This window comes from Crassostrea angulata, chromosome 2, assembly GCF_025612915.1.
Source record: "Crassostrea angulata isolate pt1a10 chromosome 2, ASM2561291v2, whole genome shotgun sequence".
Taxonomy (NCBI): Eukaryota; Metazoa; Mollusca; class Bivalvia; order Ostreida; family Ostreidae; genus Magallana; species Magallana angulata.
In genome coordinates, this window is record NC_069112.1 from 77,082,878 (window position 1) to 77,101,318 (window position 18,441).

Below are 18,441 nucleotides of genomic sequence, written 5' to 3' on the forward strand. Positions count from 1 at the left end.
ATAAGGGGTGGACGGTGGGTACAAATTTCACTGCACAGCAATTGCGTGGATTCTTGTTTAAAATAAACAGATCAATAAGAGACACGTGACAAATTGAACACATCTGATTAGACTAGAAGTACAAATTAGTGGTAAGGGTAAACATAGACCTCAGGAGATTACATAAACAAGGTATGGAAAGTGAGATAAACAAACAAATAAACACAGCACGTCACATAAAAGTTATTATTTACAATAATCACTAATTTATGTTCCCTAGCTTTTATGTTCTAGCCAAGGAGACTGAGCTTGTTTTTGCTTAAGCAGGCATAAAACAGAACACATGTGTACTAATGAAAATTGTCATTTATTTAGTAAATGACGAAAAGATATATACAAAATAGGAGGCATTCAAAAACATATTACATAGTAATAAAACATGTGGTGATGAATGCACAGCAATTGCGTGGCTTCTTGTTCAAAAAATACAACATTGGGGCTGAATGACTAGAAATATTATGTAAAAAATGTACAAAAAATACATGACAGACCCCTACTATAGACACATAAGTAAAAACAAGCATCCAAAAAACTGCCTGTCCACAAAAAAGGTGAGTAGAAACCAAAAAACTAGGCCACCAAACCACCCACCCAAAGGCTGCTTGGTAAGGACTATAATAAAACAAAAGCAGCAAATGAAATGAAAATGTATATACATAAACCCAGATTAAATTCTGAACATAAGAGGTGAAGATGGAGTAGAGATCTAAACAGACAACCGGTATAACACTATATTTGCAGAATAACATTTGTATAAAAGGCCAAACGATGAAGGCAGACTAATTCCATTCTGATATTGATAGTTGGATACCTCTCAATAAATAATACAAATACTCAGAATAGATAAGGGCAAAAAAATATACATTTAGCCATTCACAATAGAACTGATTCAGCCCTACAAACCAAAGCAACAAAGATAAACCATACATACAAAGGATGTCTTCTTTGATTTTCATTGGCAATTACAAATAACATTAAATAACACAAAATTAAAATTACACAGTACCTGAAAGGACAAAATTAAAGCTGTGCTCTGTTCAGAGCAGAACAACGACAAAAAGCATCATACGCTTCATGAACGACTGTCACATATCCGGTAAACCAGCAAGGTCAAACATATATATATATATATATATATATATATATACACACACACACACACACAAATAAATATTGCAAGGAAATTGTAAAAGGGGCACATGATTTGGTTGTCAATAACCAGCCAGCGCTAAACATTAGACTAACATAAACATTTTGGTAATATACACACGGGAAGCCTTTTGTGCCGTGTGTGGCACTCAATCTTATAATAAAGAGCAATGTGCTGATTGTATTTCGATTAAATCTGTATAATTGCTCTATGTAACGTAGCTTTTAATGTTTGGTATCCTATAACTATTACATGTCTTGAATGTCTCGCTAAAAGTAGAACAAAAGTAAATATATGTTAAGTTAAACGCTAATTTATTACAAATGAGCATCAAATGAATTCATTGATATAGATATACAAGTATATATAACAATCACATTTGTAACCGCCGTTGGCTTTTCGAAGTAGTGCCACAGATGATCCCTTACGTAATTTACTTGGTTCGGAAAAAGAAAACAAGCAACATTATGCATTCCGAGAAATTTTCATAAAAATGGTGTGCAGTTTTGACGTCGAAAGTTTGATTGTAGAACTCCATAGCATAAATCCGCATCTGATATAAGAAAAAGCATTGTTTTAAGAGAGCAGATCTTCAGGTGTTCTTTTGATATCCACCACGGTACCGTTAAGATGTGCTTCTCCCTGCATATGACAGAAATAAAGATCATTCTAATATTGTATGTATATCAGCTTTTTCCTGACTGTTAGAGTAGGCACATCTATAACACATGGAGCAAACAAATAGATTTGAACTGAGTTGAATTAAACTGAATTGAATTATCAAATGATGAACAATTACAGGCAAATATTAAACGGGATATTATTGAGATCAATTGAGATAGATTATAGTTTTATTTTTCTTTATTCCATAGAGAAAAAATAATTGACTTACCATTTTATTATTTCTGAACTTCCGTATGATGTTTAAAGACTTTGCTTCAACGATGAAATTATCTGAAACAGATCACTACACTAGTTGTGAAAATGAAACCATTTACACGTAATATTCCAGAATTTGAAAATATATTATGTTTATTTTATTTATTTTGTTCGCTTACCAACTCAACATGGCTGGTTTCATAAGAAGTTTCTTCCTTCATTTGCGTCCAAATTACTCCCTAGGTCTGTACCTTGTGTGGCAATGGAGAATTGACAAATAAGTAAACATGTCAAACATTAATCTGAATTTATAAGATTTTAAAAAAGACAGTTGAGACTTGTAAATGTTTAATCAGCCAAGTCGAACAAGCAACGGAAAAAAGGTTCCTGCTAGAGGTAAATATGTTTCAACGTGATTTTTTTATGTTAAGTTACATCTACAGTTACAGGTACAGTATAAAAGGTAGATTTCAAGTGATTTTTTAAGAGAGGCACCGCCTTATCTTTACATCCATGCAACAACATGCATTTGAATATTTGTTCATTGCTCAAAATACATCATGACATATTTAGTGATAATATATGATAACAAATGATATAAAACACAATTACATTTATTTTTAACCACAAACGTTTTTCATAGTTCGATTAGAAGTATTTTTTTAAACGCGTTGTTTACCACAAATCTTACCACAAGCGTTAGGTGTTTCTTGTTGTCTGTCGTCGATTTGCAGATTACATTCATCCGGTACTATCGAAAGGTGGTGCCAGATGACGAAATCTCTGATAAACAAATGTTGAGTATTAAATATTTGATTTAGTATTTGGCCTGCAACCATTCTTTGAAATAGCTGCTTAACGAGAAAAGAAGTATTTGTATAAAAATAATTGAGCATTTACTAAATAGTTATGCAATAAAATAATTACTAGCGGGTTTGCTAATGCGATGGATAACCACGTTTTAAGTACGTACTTATCTGTTCAAAGGTTGGTGATTTCCCTCAGTGAGTTACCTCGTTAAAAACGTGATTCGAAAAAAAAAAATAATTGAACAGAAAGCTGTTGATATTGTTGAACATAAAGAAACTAAAATACGTTTTTTTACATTAATATACGTTGCTTTACTTTTTTGAGTTGTTAATTACAAAATTAACAATGTCAATATATATACACCACGCTACTTTGTTAAAAAAAATATATATGATATTCTTATATAAAATAATCTCTAAATTAACATATGATCTTCCAAAAATATATATAAAATCTCAAAATTGATGTATCATGACATTAAAAAAATAAATAGGTATAAGATAATGTAAAGTTATCAATGACAAATCAGATAGAATTAAATTGTATAAAATTTTAAAAATTAAAGCAAAATTGTTCGTGTTTAGTCACAATTGCGCTCTTTAAATATTATAATATGAAAAAAAAACCTTTTTAGGTTGTAATCAGCACAATCAAAAAGGGTTTTATTAATCAAAGTTGCATTACTTACCAATGGAGCAATTCTTGTTCTTTTATCTGCTAAATACCTACCAGTTATATCTCAAGGATACATGTGTCATATTTAAAAAAAAAACCGCGTACAGTGAATTCCCGAACCGATAATATCATATTATAAAGGCAGATTGAATTTACACCATTACGATAGAACCAGCAATTTCCCTCTCTTTCTCTCTCTCTCTCTCTCTCTCTCTCTCTCTCTATATATATATATATATATATATATATATATATTTATATATATGTATATCAGTTTCTCTGCCTCTGTCTCTGTATGTTTCTGTTTGTTTGTTTGTTTGTTTGTTTGTTTGTTTGTTTTGTTTTGTTTTGTTTTGTTTTGTTTTGTTTGTTACTGGTGTGATACTGACCAACAGCACACTCTTTGATTTACGTCCAACATTAACTGGACACAAACTGATACACTTTTAAAGATCCGTGACTTTGTTGAAGTGAAATTTAGTATTTGACAGTTGTATTAGGCAAGAGGACTTTTCTGATGCACCATTAATACAGTTATATGAATGCAGAGTAATGTTGTGACCTTCATAATGACTTTCATTTGTTTTTGTGTAAAGACTTTGTGAATCTGCTTACAGTGTTCATATTGAGGTGTATATATTTAGGAGTGTATCAACTTATCTATAATTTTAAACGTTGTTATTACCTACCATATATCAAACTGCAAATGCATAAATCATGATTAGTAATGCTTTAAACATGTTCAAAACATAAAATTAATTAAACCTGTTTCGAGTATTAACAATTCTGTTGGCGATCTATCCTGCATCAATGATTTGAAGTCACTTATAACTGAAAAAGGTATATCGTCAAACAAATATAGCTACTATGGATATGTAATATGAGTAACGTTGCATCATATCAACAACATAGACAGATTCCATGCAAGCTAACCTACCTATATCACAGTAGTCTCCCATCCAACCTGGATGACATCCTCTGTCACACACACCATTCACATTGTTACAGCCCGTACAGTTGTCGTTACATTCACCAGTACAATCTTGTCCGAACAGTCCATATGGACAGGCTGTATAACATAAATAGATATAAATAAAAAAGATTGCAATAGTTTTTGTTTTATCACGCAAGACAAAAAAGAAACCTAGTCTATTTGATTGAAATATTCTTGGTTACAAGACAGTAGGATCTAGAACTGTAGTTAAAATCCATTAACCTACTACATCTCCGTTATCATTAAAGTATGAAATTGACAGTTTACTTTTTTTCAGAGTAAATATCCATCATTGTATTCCTATACATGTAGAATTTATTCCAATATAACATTTCATTTCTTGAACAATTTTGCAAAAAGTTGTTTCCCATTCCCAAGGATCTAAACATTTAAAAAAAAAAAAACAAACAAACAAAAAAAAACTGCCCCCAACCCACCCCTTATTGTGCGTGTTTTACGTCATCTAGGTGTTTGTGAAGAGTTTGCACTGAGGCCGCAGTAACAGACCTGAAGCGGACACAAACTGAACAATGTGAAAGCCGATGAACGTTTCGATATAACGTACTTCTTAACCGATTTAATCACTCTATCACTTTGGTGCGCGGACGGCAAATGTCAAAGTAAATGACATTGTTTGTCGTTCTAAGACAAAATCAAACAAAATAATAACATGTACAGTACTTTTAAAGTTAAAAGTAGTGTCAACATATTTTGGTACAAATATATATTTCAATCAAACAGTAAAGGAAAACCTTTGAAAATTTATCTGTTTCACGTATTTCTATATATTTTTTATATTTGAAAATTACTTTCTAAGATTAGATTTTTTTTATATCAAAATGTACAATATATGTTAATATTAAACTTGTCAGTAAAAACTACGGCTGTGGTTTGTTTTCCAACAATTAATTTTTTCAACTGCGTTTGCAAATGATAAGGGCACAGTCTGTCCTGGAGGGGAAAAGGATATGTGAAATAACATCTTTTCCTTTGATCGACCTGCATTTAATCTGTAAGAAACGACTAATTGATTTGAATTAAAAGTTTCTATCAATATAATGACTGATACTAGCCGTACATTGAATACGTTGACTAATATCCCTTTAATAAAAAGTTTAATTCATTTTGCAACCCAGTTAATATAATAGCTTTAATATTAAACGAACAAAGAAAGTATTTTTTTTAATGTTTCACAATGATTTTAGGATTATTTATTGGCAGCATGAATCACCATTGATAAAACATAAATCGTACACATTATTGTTGCAATTTAAACCAGATGTATTGTGGGCAATTTCAAAATGATACCGACTGCAAACGGAATGAAAAAAATAGGTATTTCTCTATAAGAAAATAATGGATGCTCTTTTTCTTATTATGACATGAAGTTTCACATTTGACCAATGCTCAAGATCATGACATATTTACTGGTCACAGACAACAGGTGTGTCAGTTTTTAGCTCCTAATCATTTTTAATAATTAGATATTGCCAATCAAGAAATTAAGCATTTTCTGAACAATGACTTTATACTTGCCCATTGGCCCATTTCTTTCCCATAAGAACAATATAAAGCAGACACAAATATAAACTTTTCTTCCAATGACCTTGAACATGCTAAAATGACATTGGGTCAAGTTATTGGCACACCCTCAGGTCATAAGCAGTATTTGTGTAAAGTAAGAATTTCCAATGTTCTCCTTAAAAAGGAAATGGAATGGACACGAATTTTACAATTTTTCTGCCAGTGACATTGACCATGCCCAATAAATATTTGGTCAATATCACGACATACCCTCAGGGCATTTGTTACAGTAATCAACCATATTAGCTGCGCCGTTATTATTGTGAAATTACAAAAAAGCCATACTATATACTTTATTACACATTATACACAATTATGTTTCGGATTGTGGCAATAAAACAATATAAAAAAGATACCATTCCATTAGGAATGCTTACATTTTCATGCAGTTTTCAAAATCTTAACAATAAAATTTAAGTTGGTAAGACATTATTATTGATAATTAGCTGAATAATGTATATTTTAACCTTAAATTAGTTTTTGCATTTGTTTATATGTATTCAGGCATATATATAAATGCAAATATGTAGGTTCTTAACTTAATCTTAACCTAAATCTTACACGATTTTTTAGATGATTTACCTTCTTGGCAAACGAATCCCTTGAAGCCTGGTAGGCATCCTTGATCACACACACCAGTGACATCATTACAATCATCACACGTGTCGAGACATTTCGTATCGCAGTTTACTCCAAAAAAACCACGCTGGCAAGCTGACGAAAAAATGAATAATACTCTGAGTAGATACAAAAAATGGGAATTGTTAAATCAGATACGCTGAATAACCTTAAACGAGTGCTACTTACTTGTTTTACACAAATCCCCTTGAAAGCCAGCAATACATCCGGATAGACATGTTCCATTAGTATGAAAGCAGTGGTTTGCCTCATGACAATACCCACATGTTTCATTGCAGTCAATTCCAAAGGATCCTCTGTCACATTCTATGAATAAATTTTATTTTCGTAAAACTATATTTTAATCCATAAGAAATAAATGGTTTATAATTATGCTTTATTTTATGTTATCTATATCTCAAATATAAGACATGGATACAAAAAGTATTGAAACAAAAGTTGTACAAATAGTATAATGATCTTTTATTTGTTAATAATCTCTTTCATGATATTTGCCAATAGTCTGTTTCTTGATATTAATGATAATTTCATACGATCTGATTTTCGGACTGTCACTTAACGAATCCATACCGCCCCACTTTAAAACTGATGACGGTCTGCGCAGTAAATAATGTGTAACTATGTTCTATTTCTGCAAACCCTGCGTTCAATGACTTAAAGTTAAATTTGAGAATAAATTCATAAAAAAATGTTTAGTTCAAATAAAATTCTACATAATAAAGTTATCATCGCCGTATTAATGAACCCCAACAAGCCGGATCACGGTGATCCGCATCTTGCAGCGACAGATGATCCGGGCCTTTGGATCAAGTTATTGATACGATAATAGATTTTTATCATTGCCTTTGACAATGTCATCTTGAAAATACAAACTATTTCACAATCGCGTAATGTTTGATCGATAAAAGTTATTGAAAAATCATACAACAGAATAATTTTAATACAAATTTACAAATCCTGCAAAAATGTAAGATGACACTTTTGAAGTTTAGTGTCTTATTCAGAAGAGTGGATAAGAAACGTTTGATCACACCCCATAAACTCACAACTAAATAACTCACGTGTTTTACACAAGTCCCCCTGATAACCAGCAGCACATCCAGTCAAACATGTTCCATTGATATTGGAACACTGGTCTATGTCACGACAGTGTCCACATGTTTCACTGCAGTTATCACCAAATGATCCTTTATCACAAGCTGGTGAAAAAGAAAAAAATTTTTTTTAGAAATGCAGTATTGTTTAGTCAAATATTTTTTATTAATTATATTAATTGTATTTACAAAATATTAGTATTGAAGTTTAATCATATAGTTTGTAAATTTAATTTCATAATAAAATAGAACAGAAATGGCGACAATAATATGTAATGATTTAAGAAATTGTTGAACACTTCTGCACTTTTTCTTTATGCTTGACTTTTTATTTAAATCCGCTTTAAGTTACCAAAGGCTAGTGAGATAAAAAAGACATTGTTTACATTCATACAGTATGCCTTTTTTTTTTACAAGCAACAAATTTCTAATTTACCAGCTTGACACTCTAATCCCTGCCATCCGGGGTTACACCCAGAATCACAAGAACCATTTAATCTGTTACAACCATCACAGGTGTCGTCACATTTGTCAGCACAATCGGGCCCAAAGAATCCGTGTGGACAAGCTGCATTTATGATATGAACTATGAACCATAAATGTATACAGAACCAGTTTTTGTCATTAAGTTGACTGAAAATGGCACTATAGCCAGCTTAAAGATGATTAAGTGATATAAAAATCGGATAATTAAATACTCCTGATCCAAAATTAAAAAGTTAAAATTATTTTGAAGTGAGTTTTGGTCTTAAAATAGTCATCATACATTTTGATTACGGGTAGATATGGTTGGATCTGACGTTCATACCTTGTTGAAAGTTATTACTCACGTGTTTTACACAAGTCGCCGTGATAACCAGCAGCACATCCAGTCAAACATGTCCCATTGATATTGGAACACTTGTCTACGTCACGACAGTGTCCACAGGTTTCACTGCAGTTATCTCCAAATGATCCTTTATTGCAAGCTATTGAAAGAAAATTTGATATCTTGTACAGAAACCAAAGTTTAAACTTTTTTTGAATTAAAAAAAAACAATTATTTTTGTAATCAAACAAACTTCTGATAAGTTGAGCAAGCTGAAAATATATTAAATAATATATAATAGAACAAGATTATTATTCGCTGGGGAAATACTGGGACGATTAAATAAATACACACAACATGCATTTGTGCATTGTTAAAAAACATGAAAAAAAATATGGGAATTTTTCTCCTTCGGCTACATAAAAAATCACTGAGATGATAACAGCGTTGAACATGAAGACACATTTACTTCAGCTTTCAACAATCGGTTCCATTGCACTATCTATTTGTGTTACGCCATCATTACACACAAAATAAGATGCCTGAAGTTACTTAATGTCCTGTTATTTATAATTGCTAAAATACACTCTATATACCCGCTTTAGTTACTGTTTTTGCCTATAAAAGATCGATGGTAATAGAAATCAGCTGATATGGTTTGGAATAATCTTAAATCTGTAAAAACAGTTTTATTGCCTACAACGTATCAAGTAAATTAAAATAAACAAAAAATACTGAAATTTTTGTTCATGGATAATCTCTTATTTTATTTTACAGTCTATACCTAATATTTACCCAGTCATTTTTTAATAATGTCTGTACATATTTTTCATTACCATCTCGACAGTCATATCCCTGCCATCCAGGGTTACACCCTGAATCACATGAACCATTGAATCTGTTACAACCATCACAGGTGTCGTTACATTTGTGAACACAGTCTGGTCCAAAGAATCCGTATGGGCAAGCTAAAGATAATAAATAATGCACAAAAAGCTTATTACTTGAAAACTGATGCCTGTCAATGCTTCAAGAAAATGTAAGTAATAGTTGGTTGGATTAAGTCAGTATATATTATATATTACAAAACCGCCATTACCAGTATGACAGTCATATCCCTGCCATCCGGGCTTACAGCCAGAATCACAAGAACCATTAATGTTGTTACAACCATCACAGGTGTCGTTGCATCTCTCACCACAATCCAGTCCAAAGAATCCGTATGGACAAGCTTCGTTTAACATGTGAATTGTGTATAATATAGTATATCGGTTAACTTATTACTGTTAATAAGTAAAGTAAGGAAAGTATTATTTTTCGTTTTGGGTCATTTTATTTTGCCTAACAGTTAATTTTGCCAGTAATCACTACATACACAAACAATGTGTACAAATTTTTCATTACCTTCTCGACACTCATATCCCTGCCATCCGGGGTTACATCCAGAATCACAAGAACCATTGAATCTGTTACAACCATCACAGGTGTCATTACATTTGTCAGTACAATCCGGCCCGAAAAATCCGTATGGACAAGCTAAATTTAATATATGAATATTGAACTAAAAAAAAGGAAAATACGTACATAGAATCAGACTCTGACATTCGTTTAACTGAACAGTGCAATATAGGAACTTAAAAAAATAATTGAAGGAGAAACATAGCTATTAAGTCGCCCCAAGCTTTTGAACTATTTATCTTTAATCGCATTTTACATGTATATAAAAACATCATTTTATCAGTGCATTGGTGTTGGTTTGATTAAATGTAGATAAAACAGGAATTCTTATCTATACATTGCAAGTAAAGCAATTTGTCATGACAAGCTAAAATATTATTTGCTAAACATTTATAAAAAACATTGTAATGTATGCAATATCTTATTTTTTTCTGTTTCAGTGCATGGGTTTGAATTGGAAGTTCATATCTGTTTAAACGTTATTACTTACATGTTGTACACAAGTCCCCTTGATAGCCAGCAGCACATCCAGTCAAACATGTTCCGTTGATATTGAAACACTGGTCTACGTCACGACAGTGTCCACATGTTTCACTGCAGTTATCACCAAAGGATCCTTTATCACAAGCTGTTTTAAGTAAAGAAAAAGAAACTATTTTTATCTTAATAACACACCAAAATAAATTTGTGTCATCTATTTATTAAATTATACAAAACAATAATTAAGGAAAAGGAAAGTAACTGTTTCAAAACTATAGCTGCTTGAAAACAAATAGATTAAGGATGTTGTTTACTAAGAGTTTGAGTTTTCAAATTCAGATTGTTATAAAGTTTAATGTCATGAGTAAAATTTGTTCTAAATACATAATTGTTATCGAAATGAATATTTGTTGACTTAACATTCGATGTTTTACTATATTATGGAATTAGGCTAAAACAAGAATAAATTTTATCAGAACAAAGAACATTCGGACTAAATTTTTCAAACTGAAATATTTCTTGCAGTACTATAATATTAAAAGTTTAGATTTGATTTGTTAGTCAACATAATTTTGCATATGTTTTGTTGGTTATATCTCACTCTTCAGTTAGATAAGCTTATGACACACACTACAAAATATTGAAAAATATGCCTAAAAACGATAAAAGATACCATATCTCAAAATGTTGATAATTAACCTCAAATAACTTTTATGTCAGAAGAATAAGGTTATTATAATTAGTTCAATAACATAAATGTGTTAGTATTTTCATTATTCTATCTTTTGTTAAATTGAAAAACAAATGGGTAGGGATTTGAAAACTGATAGAGAAAGTTCAGACTGGAATATTTATAAAAATTGTCAATGAAAACTTAATGCTTTGTATCTATTCAGTGCCACTGCCATTCATAATCTGTTACATTATTGAAAAAGTTTAGTCATATGCATTATCATTACAGATAAGACAATCACAATCACAATGTAAAAGCTGTAGTGATTTTCCTTAAATTCAAAAAAAAAAATATCCAGTGGCCATTAACTCAAAAAGTAGCTCATTGACCTATTTTTTGAAAGTAACAATTAACACTACAATGAATAGTCTATAACACACAATACATGTTTTGCTTTAATTTTCATTATCATCAGTGGATTGTTTTTTTGATGCACAAAATAAACATTTGTTACGGTAATTGATACATGAACATAACATGAACTGTATGAGTCGTGTTCCTGGGATAAACCAAAACATATTCTTGGATGATAACAACTCTAACATGATGACAATTTTTTTTTATTTTAGATTTTGAAAATCGGTGTCGTATTTATCTCTCTGTTTCACACCATCATTACACACAAAGTAAGACGTGAACAGTGAGTCATTGTCTTTCTGTTTTATTGATATTGCTTAAGTCTAATATTATCTTAGGAGCTGATAGTTAAGAGTTGATAGATGTAGACATCAGCTTAATTGACTTGGCGTAATCTAAAGACAGTAATAAAAAGTTTTCATGACGAAATATATAATTTAAAGAGTATATAGACAGAATATACAAAAAACCAAATCACGACTGTTCGAAACTATAATTATATATTTTGTTGTCAATGAACATTTGTTTTTTACATAACTTAACTTTCAGTGCAATATATTGTGCCTAGTAAACAGTCAATTAATCAGTAAACAATACAATTCTGCACAGTTTGTACAGATTGCTAATTACCATCTTGACACTCATATCCCTGCCATCCAGGGTTACACCCAGAATCACAAAAACCATTGAATCTGTTGCAACCATCACAGGAGTCGTTACATCTGTCAGCACAGTCCGGTCCAAAGAATCCGTGTGGACAAGCTGAAGGTAGAAAATAACGTATGAATGAAAAAAAAAAACTAGTTACGTGTATAATAGATGCTTGCCAATTCATCCACAAAAATGTAGTTAAAGTTAATTTTCATTTTTTGTTAAAATAAATTATTTTTCGACTGACGTGCTGCACATGTTTCCCCATGATAACCAGCTTCACACCCAGTTAAACATGACCCGTTAGTGTGGACGCACTGAGTTAAGTCACGACAGTGTCCACATTCTTGTTGACACTCAGCCCCATATAGTCCTCGACCACACGCTAATGGAAAAATACATTGCATACTTCCATATTAAAAGTTGATCAATAAAAAGAAACAGTAATTAGAGATGCTAGGTTCGATTTTATTTCAAATTCTAAGTATTCCAAGTATGTATATAATAATGGACATTGCAATGTTTTTTCAAGTGAATTCAGCGAAATTTCAAAAATAAAAAACAACTGCAAATTTTCTATCTGCTTAACATCTTTAACAAAGTATAAACTGGTTTAGTTATTTTTTCAGTGTATGGATTTGATTGGAAGTTCATATCTAGTTTAACATTATAACTTACATGTTTTACACAAGTCCCCCTGATAACCAGCAGAACATCCAGTCAAACATGTCCCATTGATATTGGAACACTTGTCTATGTCACGACAGGGTCCACATGTTTCACTGCAGTTATCACCAAATGATCCTTTATCGCAAACTTTTGAGAAAAAAAGGTAAACTTAGTAAGAAACTATACTTAAATTATGTCGTCTTTTAATTGAATTATATAGAACAGAAATTTTGAAGAAGAAACAGCCTATTTCAAAACTAGAGCTGATTGATTACATAAAGATTTATATATAATAGCAAGATTATTTTTGCACTTTCAGATGAAATATTGGGACGATTAAATAATTGTGCAAATATACATTTACTAATTGAAAAATAACATAAATTACAAGGATTTATACTCGTTTGGCTAGAGCAAAAATAGTATTGAATGATTTATTCTACTTTTTTATTCTACTTCGGTTCCTTTGTATTATTTTTCTCCGTTACACCATCATTACACACAAAGTGAGATGCGTGCAACGACTTGATGACTTGTTGTTTTCTTATTTGATAAAATAAAATGAAAATAGTCAAGTTTTAATATTATATTATGAGCACTTTTCTAAATTGGATGGTGGTAGATATCGTCTCAATTGATTCGGCTTAATCAATAAATAATCTATAAACACTAATTAAAAGTTTTAATGCTGAAAAAAAGTAACTTAAACAGTAAATAAAAAATAAACAAAGCACAACTGTGTAAAACTATAATTAAAACCGTTGGTCCATTGATATTTTTAACATCAGTTTACTATCGGTGCAACAGTCAATTAATCAGTAAACAGATAAAATGAACACAATGCATATACACATTTCTGATTACCATCTTGACACTCATATCCCTGCCACCCGGGGTAACACCCAGAATCACAAGAACCATTGAATCGGTTACATCCATCACATGTGTCATTGCATCTGTCAACACAGTCCGGTCCAAACAATCCATATGGGCAAGCTGAATGTAAAAAATAACATATAGGTTAGATTAAAAAACTAGATACATGTATAATAGATAATTGCTAAATCGTCCACTAAAGTGTAAATAAAGTTGATTTTTATTTTTTTCTTAAAATGTATTATATTTCCACTCACGTGCTTCACATTTTTGTCCATGATAACCAGCTTCACACCCAGTTAAGCATGACCCGTTGGTGTGGAAGCATTGAGTTAAGTCGCGGCAGTGTCCACATCCTTGTTGACACTCTGCACCATAATATCCTCGATCACAAGCTATTGGAAAAATACAATGTTTACTTACACATTATAAGGTGGTCAATACAATGAAACGGTAATAAAATTTTTTTTACAAAACAAGAACATAGAACATTTTTCCGGTGATATTTAAAACAAATGTAACATATATAATGTTAATATAATAACCAACTAATACCAAAAAAAAATGTACAACAACATCAAAACGTATGCAACTCAATTAAGTTCAAAGTTATAGTCAGATCGTGTTTGTCAGTAAATAATCAAGAACGTTGGATTAAACTAATTTTTATAAACTATATATTTTTAAATCTATTGTTAAAGCTAAATATACATGCGCACATTATCCCTATGGATATTTTATAATCTTAAATACATGTAGCATAAAAATAACTGTATTGTTTCAAATTTCCAATAACTCTAATAATTTTACTCTTTTTGTTTTGTGCCTGCTTGTTTTATGCAGCATCAGTTTGTTTGATTTAGAGGCATTATATTTGTTTAATCATCTTGCATTACAAATCAATTATACTTTAATGTCAGTTTTTAAAGACAGGTTCTGATACTCAGTTGTAACTTTGCGTATTGGTAACAAAACTATTTAGAGACATGCGCTTGGAATATGAAACTGTCGATAAGTATCAATTTTGTAAATAATTATTTAAAATCCGACGAACAGTAAATCATTGCACAGAAAGAGAAGTCACAACACCAATGGTGGCGTTAATATATAAAGCAAAATAATATGAATATACACAATATACACATTCTCGTATATCTTGGTTTATAGAAATGGTGTACGTTTATCTATAAAAGTATGAAGTTTAACATTATGGGTAAAAGAAGGCAACATTAAAGAATTGTAAAACATTGTAAATGAGTTACACTAAGACCATACTGTAGTATCCATGTATAATGCAAATGTTTAAAAGTGTTCAATAGATCATACATTACCTGATTTACACAGGTAACCTTGATACCCAGGTTTGCAGCCCTGACAGGTGCCCGTCTCTAAGTGACAGTAACAATTGGTATCTGGACAGGCGTTAGAACAGTAAGCCCCGTAAAAGCCTCCAGGACATCCTATAAAAAGTGTGTAAACAGCATTTAAAACAAATTGTAATGTTTGCTTATCTATTGTTACATTGTAATACGGTGAATTAAAAAGTATAAATATCATGCCGTTGATTATTATCTCAGGTATATTGAACTATATATTGAAATCACCTTTGACAATTTACGGTGATAAAGTATCGCTACACAAATGTTGACAACTCCTTAATTTTTGAATTAACAAGAGTGGTAAAAAAGAAATATACACCTCCCGATTTCATTATTAGTTCATACTTAGGATGTTATGCAGTCAACATAATAACCCCCCGGCCCCCACGTCTTGTCTTTGATATTTTAATCAATTGAAAGAAAGAATAAAACTTCTTATTGTTTTGTATTCTTTTGATTTTCAATTCCATTGCACTCGACTACCGAACATAGGGGTAACGAGTTAGGAACTAGGATTTCATTCACCGCCGTCTTAGGGCTGTATCTTGTTCTATATAGCTGGTCCGCCGTGACAAACATATTCCATTCCTGCGTTAATTATCAGTTTGTCCATGCTAACGTTTTCAGAGCATAAGGTCTTTGAATGTGGCTCCTTATTTGGCTGCGCATGCTGCACCTGATTACTGGTTTCCTGCGTAACTACTCCTTTTTAGGCATCTTAGGCTCACCTAGGAAGAATGACATCAGCGAAGCTGGTCGCTTCCATCGCACACTCGCCTACCATGTTTCCCTTTGCGCCTAAGCGGAAACAAGAGTGGCGCAACCCTAGGTCTATCAAATGCATGCCATGTTGGGTGGTTCTAGTAACTTCAAAATGGGTCAGCATGACCACAGTGCTAATGTATTTGCTCTCCCTGGGTGATACACTGTCCTTCTTCGTAAGTGGGTCAAAGTATAAAACACCTTTGACTATGCTTCTCATAAGATCCGAGTGGCTTTAATATGGTAACATAATACAACTGATGACCGGTTCAACAGTGGCATCCCTATTAATAGGTAGTCCTTCAGGGCTACGGGTAAACAATAAGCAGTTGGCACGCTTTCATAATCACTTTTTGGATCAAAATCACTATACTCAACTTGCAAAAGTATACAAGTGTTGTTTTTGGGTGCCCCAGGATGACTTGACCACAAATGTCAGACAAAATAATATGAAAAATATCCTATCCCCCCCCCCCACTTAAATCTTTCAAAAACCTCAATCCGATAGGGGGTGATCCAACGAAGTCATCAAATGTGCTCTCTTAGCATACTGTAGATTCCTTATTAAACGAATGGAATAAATATCCGCGTAAAATCGCGTGAAGCACATTTAGCGGATTTTAAAATCTAGCTTTTGTTTTTCGGACAGATAAAAATGATTCTTGTTGTATTTGAATTTAATACTTTTTTAAGAGATAGAGGGCTATGGAAATTTAATAATAATTTTCTTCGGGATAGAACCTATGTTGAAAAAGTTAAAGAAGTCATTCAGTCAGTTAAAGATCAATATAAAAACTCTATAGATGAGTCTGCATTTTTGGAAATTCTTCTCATGGAAATAAGGGGCTTGACAATTTTGTATTCATCTTATAGAAAGAAGAACAATGACAAGATAGAAAAGCAAAAAGCTGATATCAGATATTAATGAGCTAGACAATAGTAATGTAGTTGATCCTGCATTGTTAGAGGAAAAACAAGCAGCTCTTGAAAATTTGAGAAAAGAAAAATTTCGAGGACACTGTATACGCTCTCGTGCAAAATGGGTAGATGAAGGAGAAAAACCTACTAAATATTTCTGTCATTTAGAGTCAAGAAATTTTCTTAATAAAATTATTTAAAAAGTTGAGGTATCAGAAGAGAAGACTTTATATAATCAGTTAGAAATCATGGATGAGGTGAAATCTTTTTATGAGAAGCTTTTTAAAAATGCAGACTATGAGCTTTCTGATATAGATTTAGCTTCAACTATCCAGTCTCATAATATTCCAAAATTAGATAAATCAACATCTTAAATTTTAGATAAAAACTTCAGTGAAGATGAAATATTAAGTGTTTTAAAAAGCATGAAAAATAACAAGTCGCCTGGAAGTGATGGTTTCACAGTTGAATTTTATAAGTTCTTTTGGGCTGATTTTAAAAACTATATAACAAAAGCAATTATCCAAATATTTTTACGTGGAGAATTGCCAGTGTCTCAGAGGTAAGGAGTTATATCATGCCTACCTAAAGGTGACAAACTTAGGCAATTCCTAAAAAACTGGCGACCAATTACACTATTGGATGTTTTTTACAAGTTAATATCTGGATGTGTCAGTCTTAGGATAAAATCTACTCTGGATTTACTTATTTCTAATACTCAGACTGGTTTTATACAGGGCAGATACATTGGTGAAAATACACGATTTATTTATGATCGTATGTCTTATACAGAAGTCAAGAATATTCCTGGATTACTCATGCTTATTGACTTTGAAAAAGCCTTCGATTCAATTTCATGGTCGTTTATTTATAAGGTGTAACTTTTTTTGGATTTGGAATTCATATCATCAAATGGGTAAAAATTCTCAATACAAATTTTAAAGCGGCTGTTCTCAAAAGCGGCTTTCTGTCGCAACAATTTGAAATACAGCGATGATGTCGTCAGGGTGACCCGGTAGCCCCATATCTTTTCATTCTTTGTGCTGAAATATTGGCTATACCAATTAAACAAAATAAAGATATTAGAGGCATTTTTGTGTATGATAGAGAACAAAAAATATCCCACTATGCAGATGAGACATCCCTCATCCTTGACGGTTCTGCATCATCTTTATTTAAAGCTCTTGAAACTTTAGAATTATTTTCAAAAATATCGGGGTTGAAAGTTAATAGCTCAAAAACAAAAATTATATGGTTTGGTTCAAAAAAAATTTCATCTGAAGTCTTTCATCACTCTAGATAGAAATTAGATTGGGGAGCCACTGAATTTGTATTATTAGGCATTCATTTTTCTGTTGACTTGGAACAAATTCCAGAATTAAATTATAATATTCAAATTCCAAAAATCTCTGCACTCATCCAACAATGGGAAAGGCGAATTCTTACTCCCATAGGAAGACTTACTGTACTTAAAAGTCTTATTATT

The 18,441-nt window shown here is 31.7% G+C and overlaps 2 protein-coding genes across 5 annotated transcripts in view; one reads left to right on the forward strand and one right to left on the reverse strand.

Annotated features, from left to right (window-relative positions):
- The window catches only part of LOC128170918 (neurogenic locus notch homolog protein 2-like), a 658,320-nt gene that overhangs the window by 224,890 nt on the left and 414,989 nt on the right, over positions 1–18,441 (reverse strand). Inside the window, exons 13-18 of the mRNA XM_052836668.1 lie at positions 15,228–15,356; positions 14,154–14,291; positions 13,885–14,016; positions 13,030–13,167; positions 12,599–12,736; positions 12,331–12,462 (exon numbers count right to left, since the gene is read on the reverse strand). Of these exons, the coding sequence (XP_052692628.1) occupies positions 12,331–12,462; positions 12,599–12,736; positions 13,030–13,167; positions 13,885–14,016; positions 14,154–14,291; positions 15,228–15,356 (807 nt within the window). The remainder of the gene's footprint in view (positions 1–12,330; positions 12,463–12,598; positions 12,737–13,029; positions 13,168–13,884; positions 14,017–14,153; positions 14,292–15,227; positions 15,357–18,441) is intronic.
- LOC128170934 (uncharacterized) overlaps positions 1–18,441 on the forward strand; it is a 278,519-nt gene that overhangs the window by 18,100 nt on the left and 241,978 nt on the right. The gene's annotated exons all lie outside the window — the stretch shown is intronic.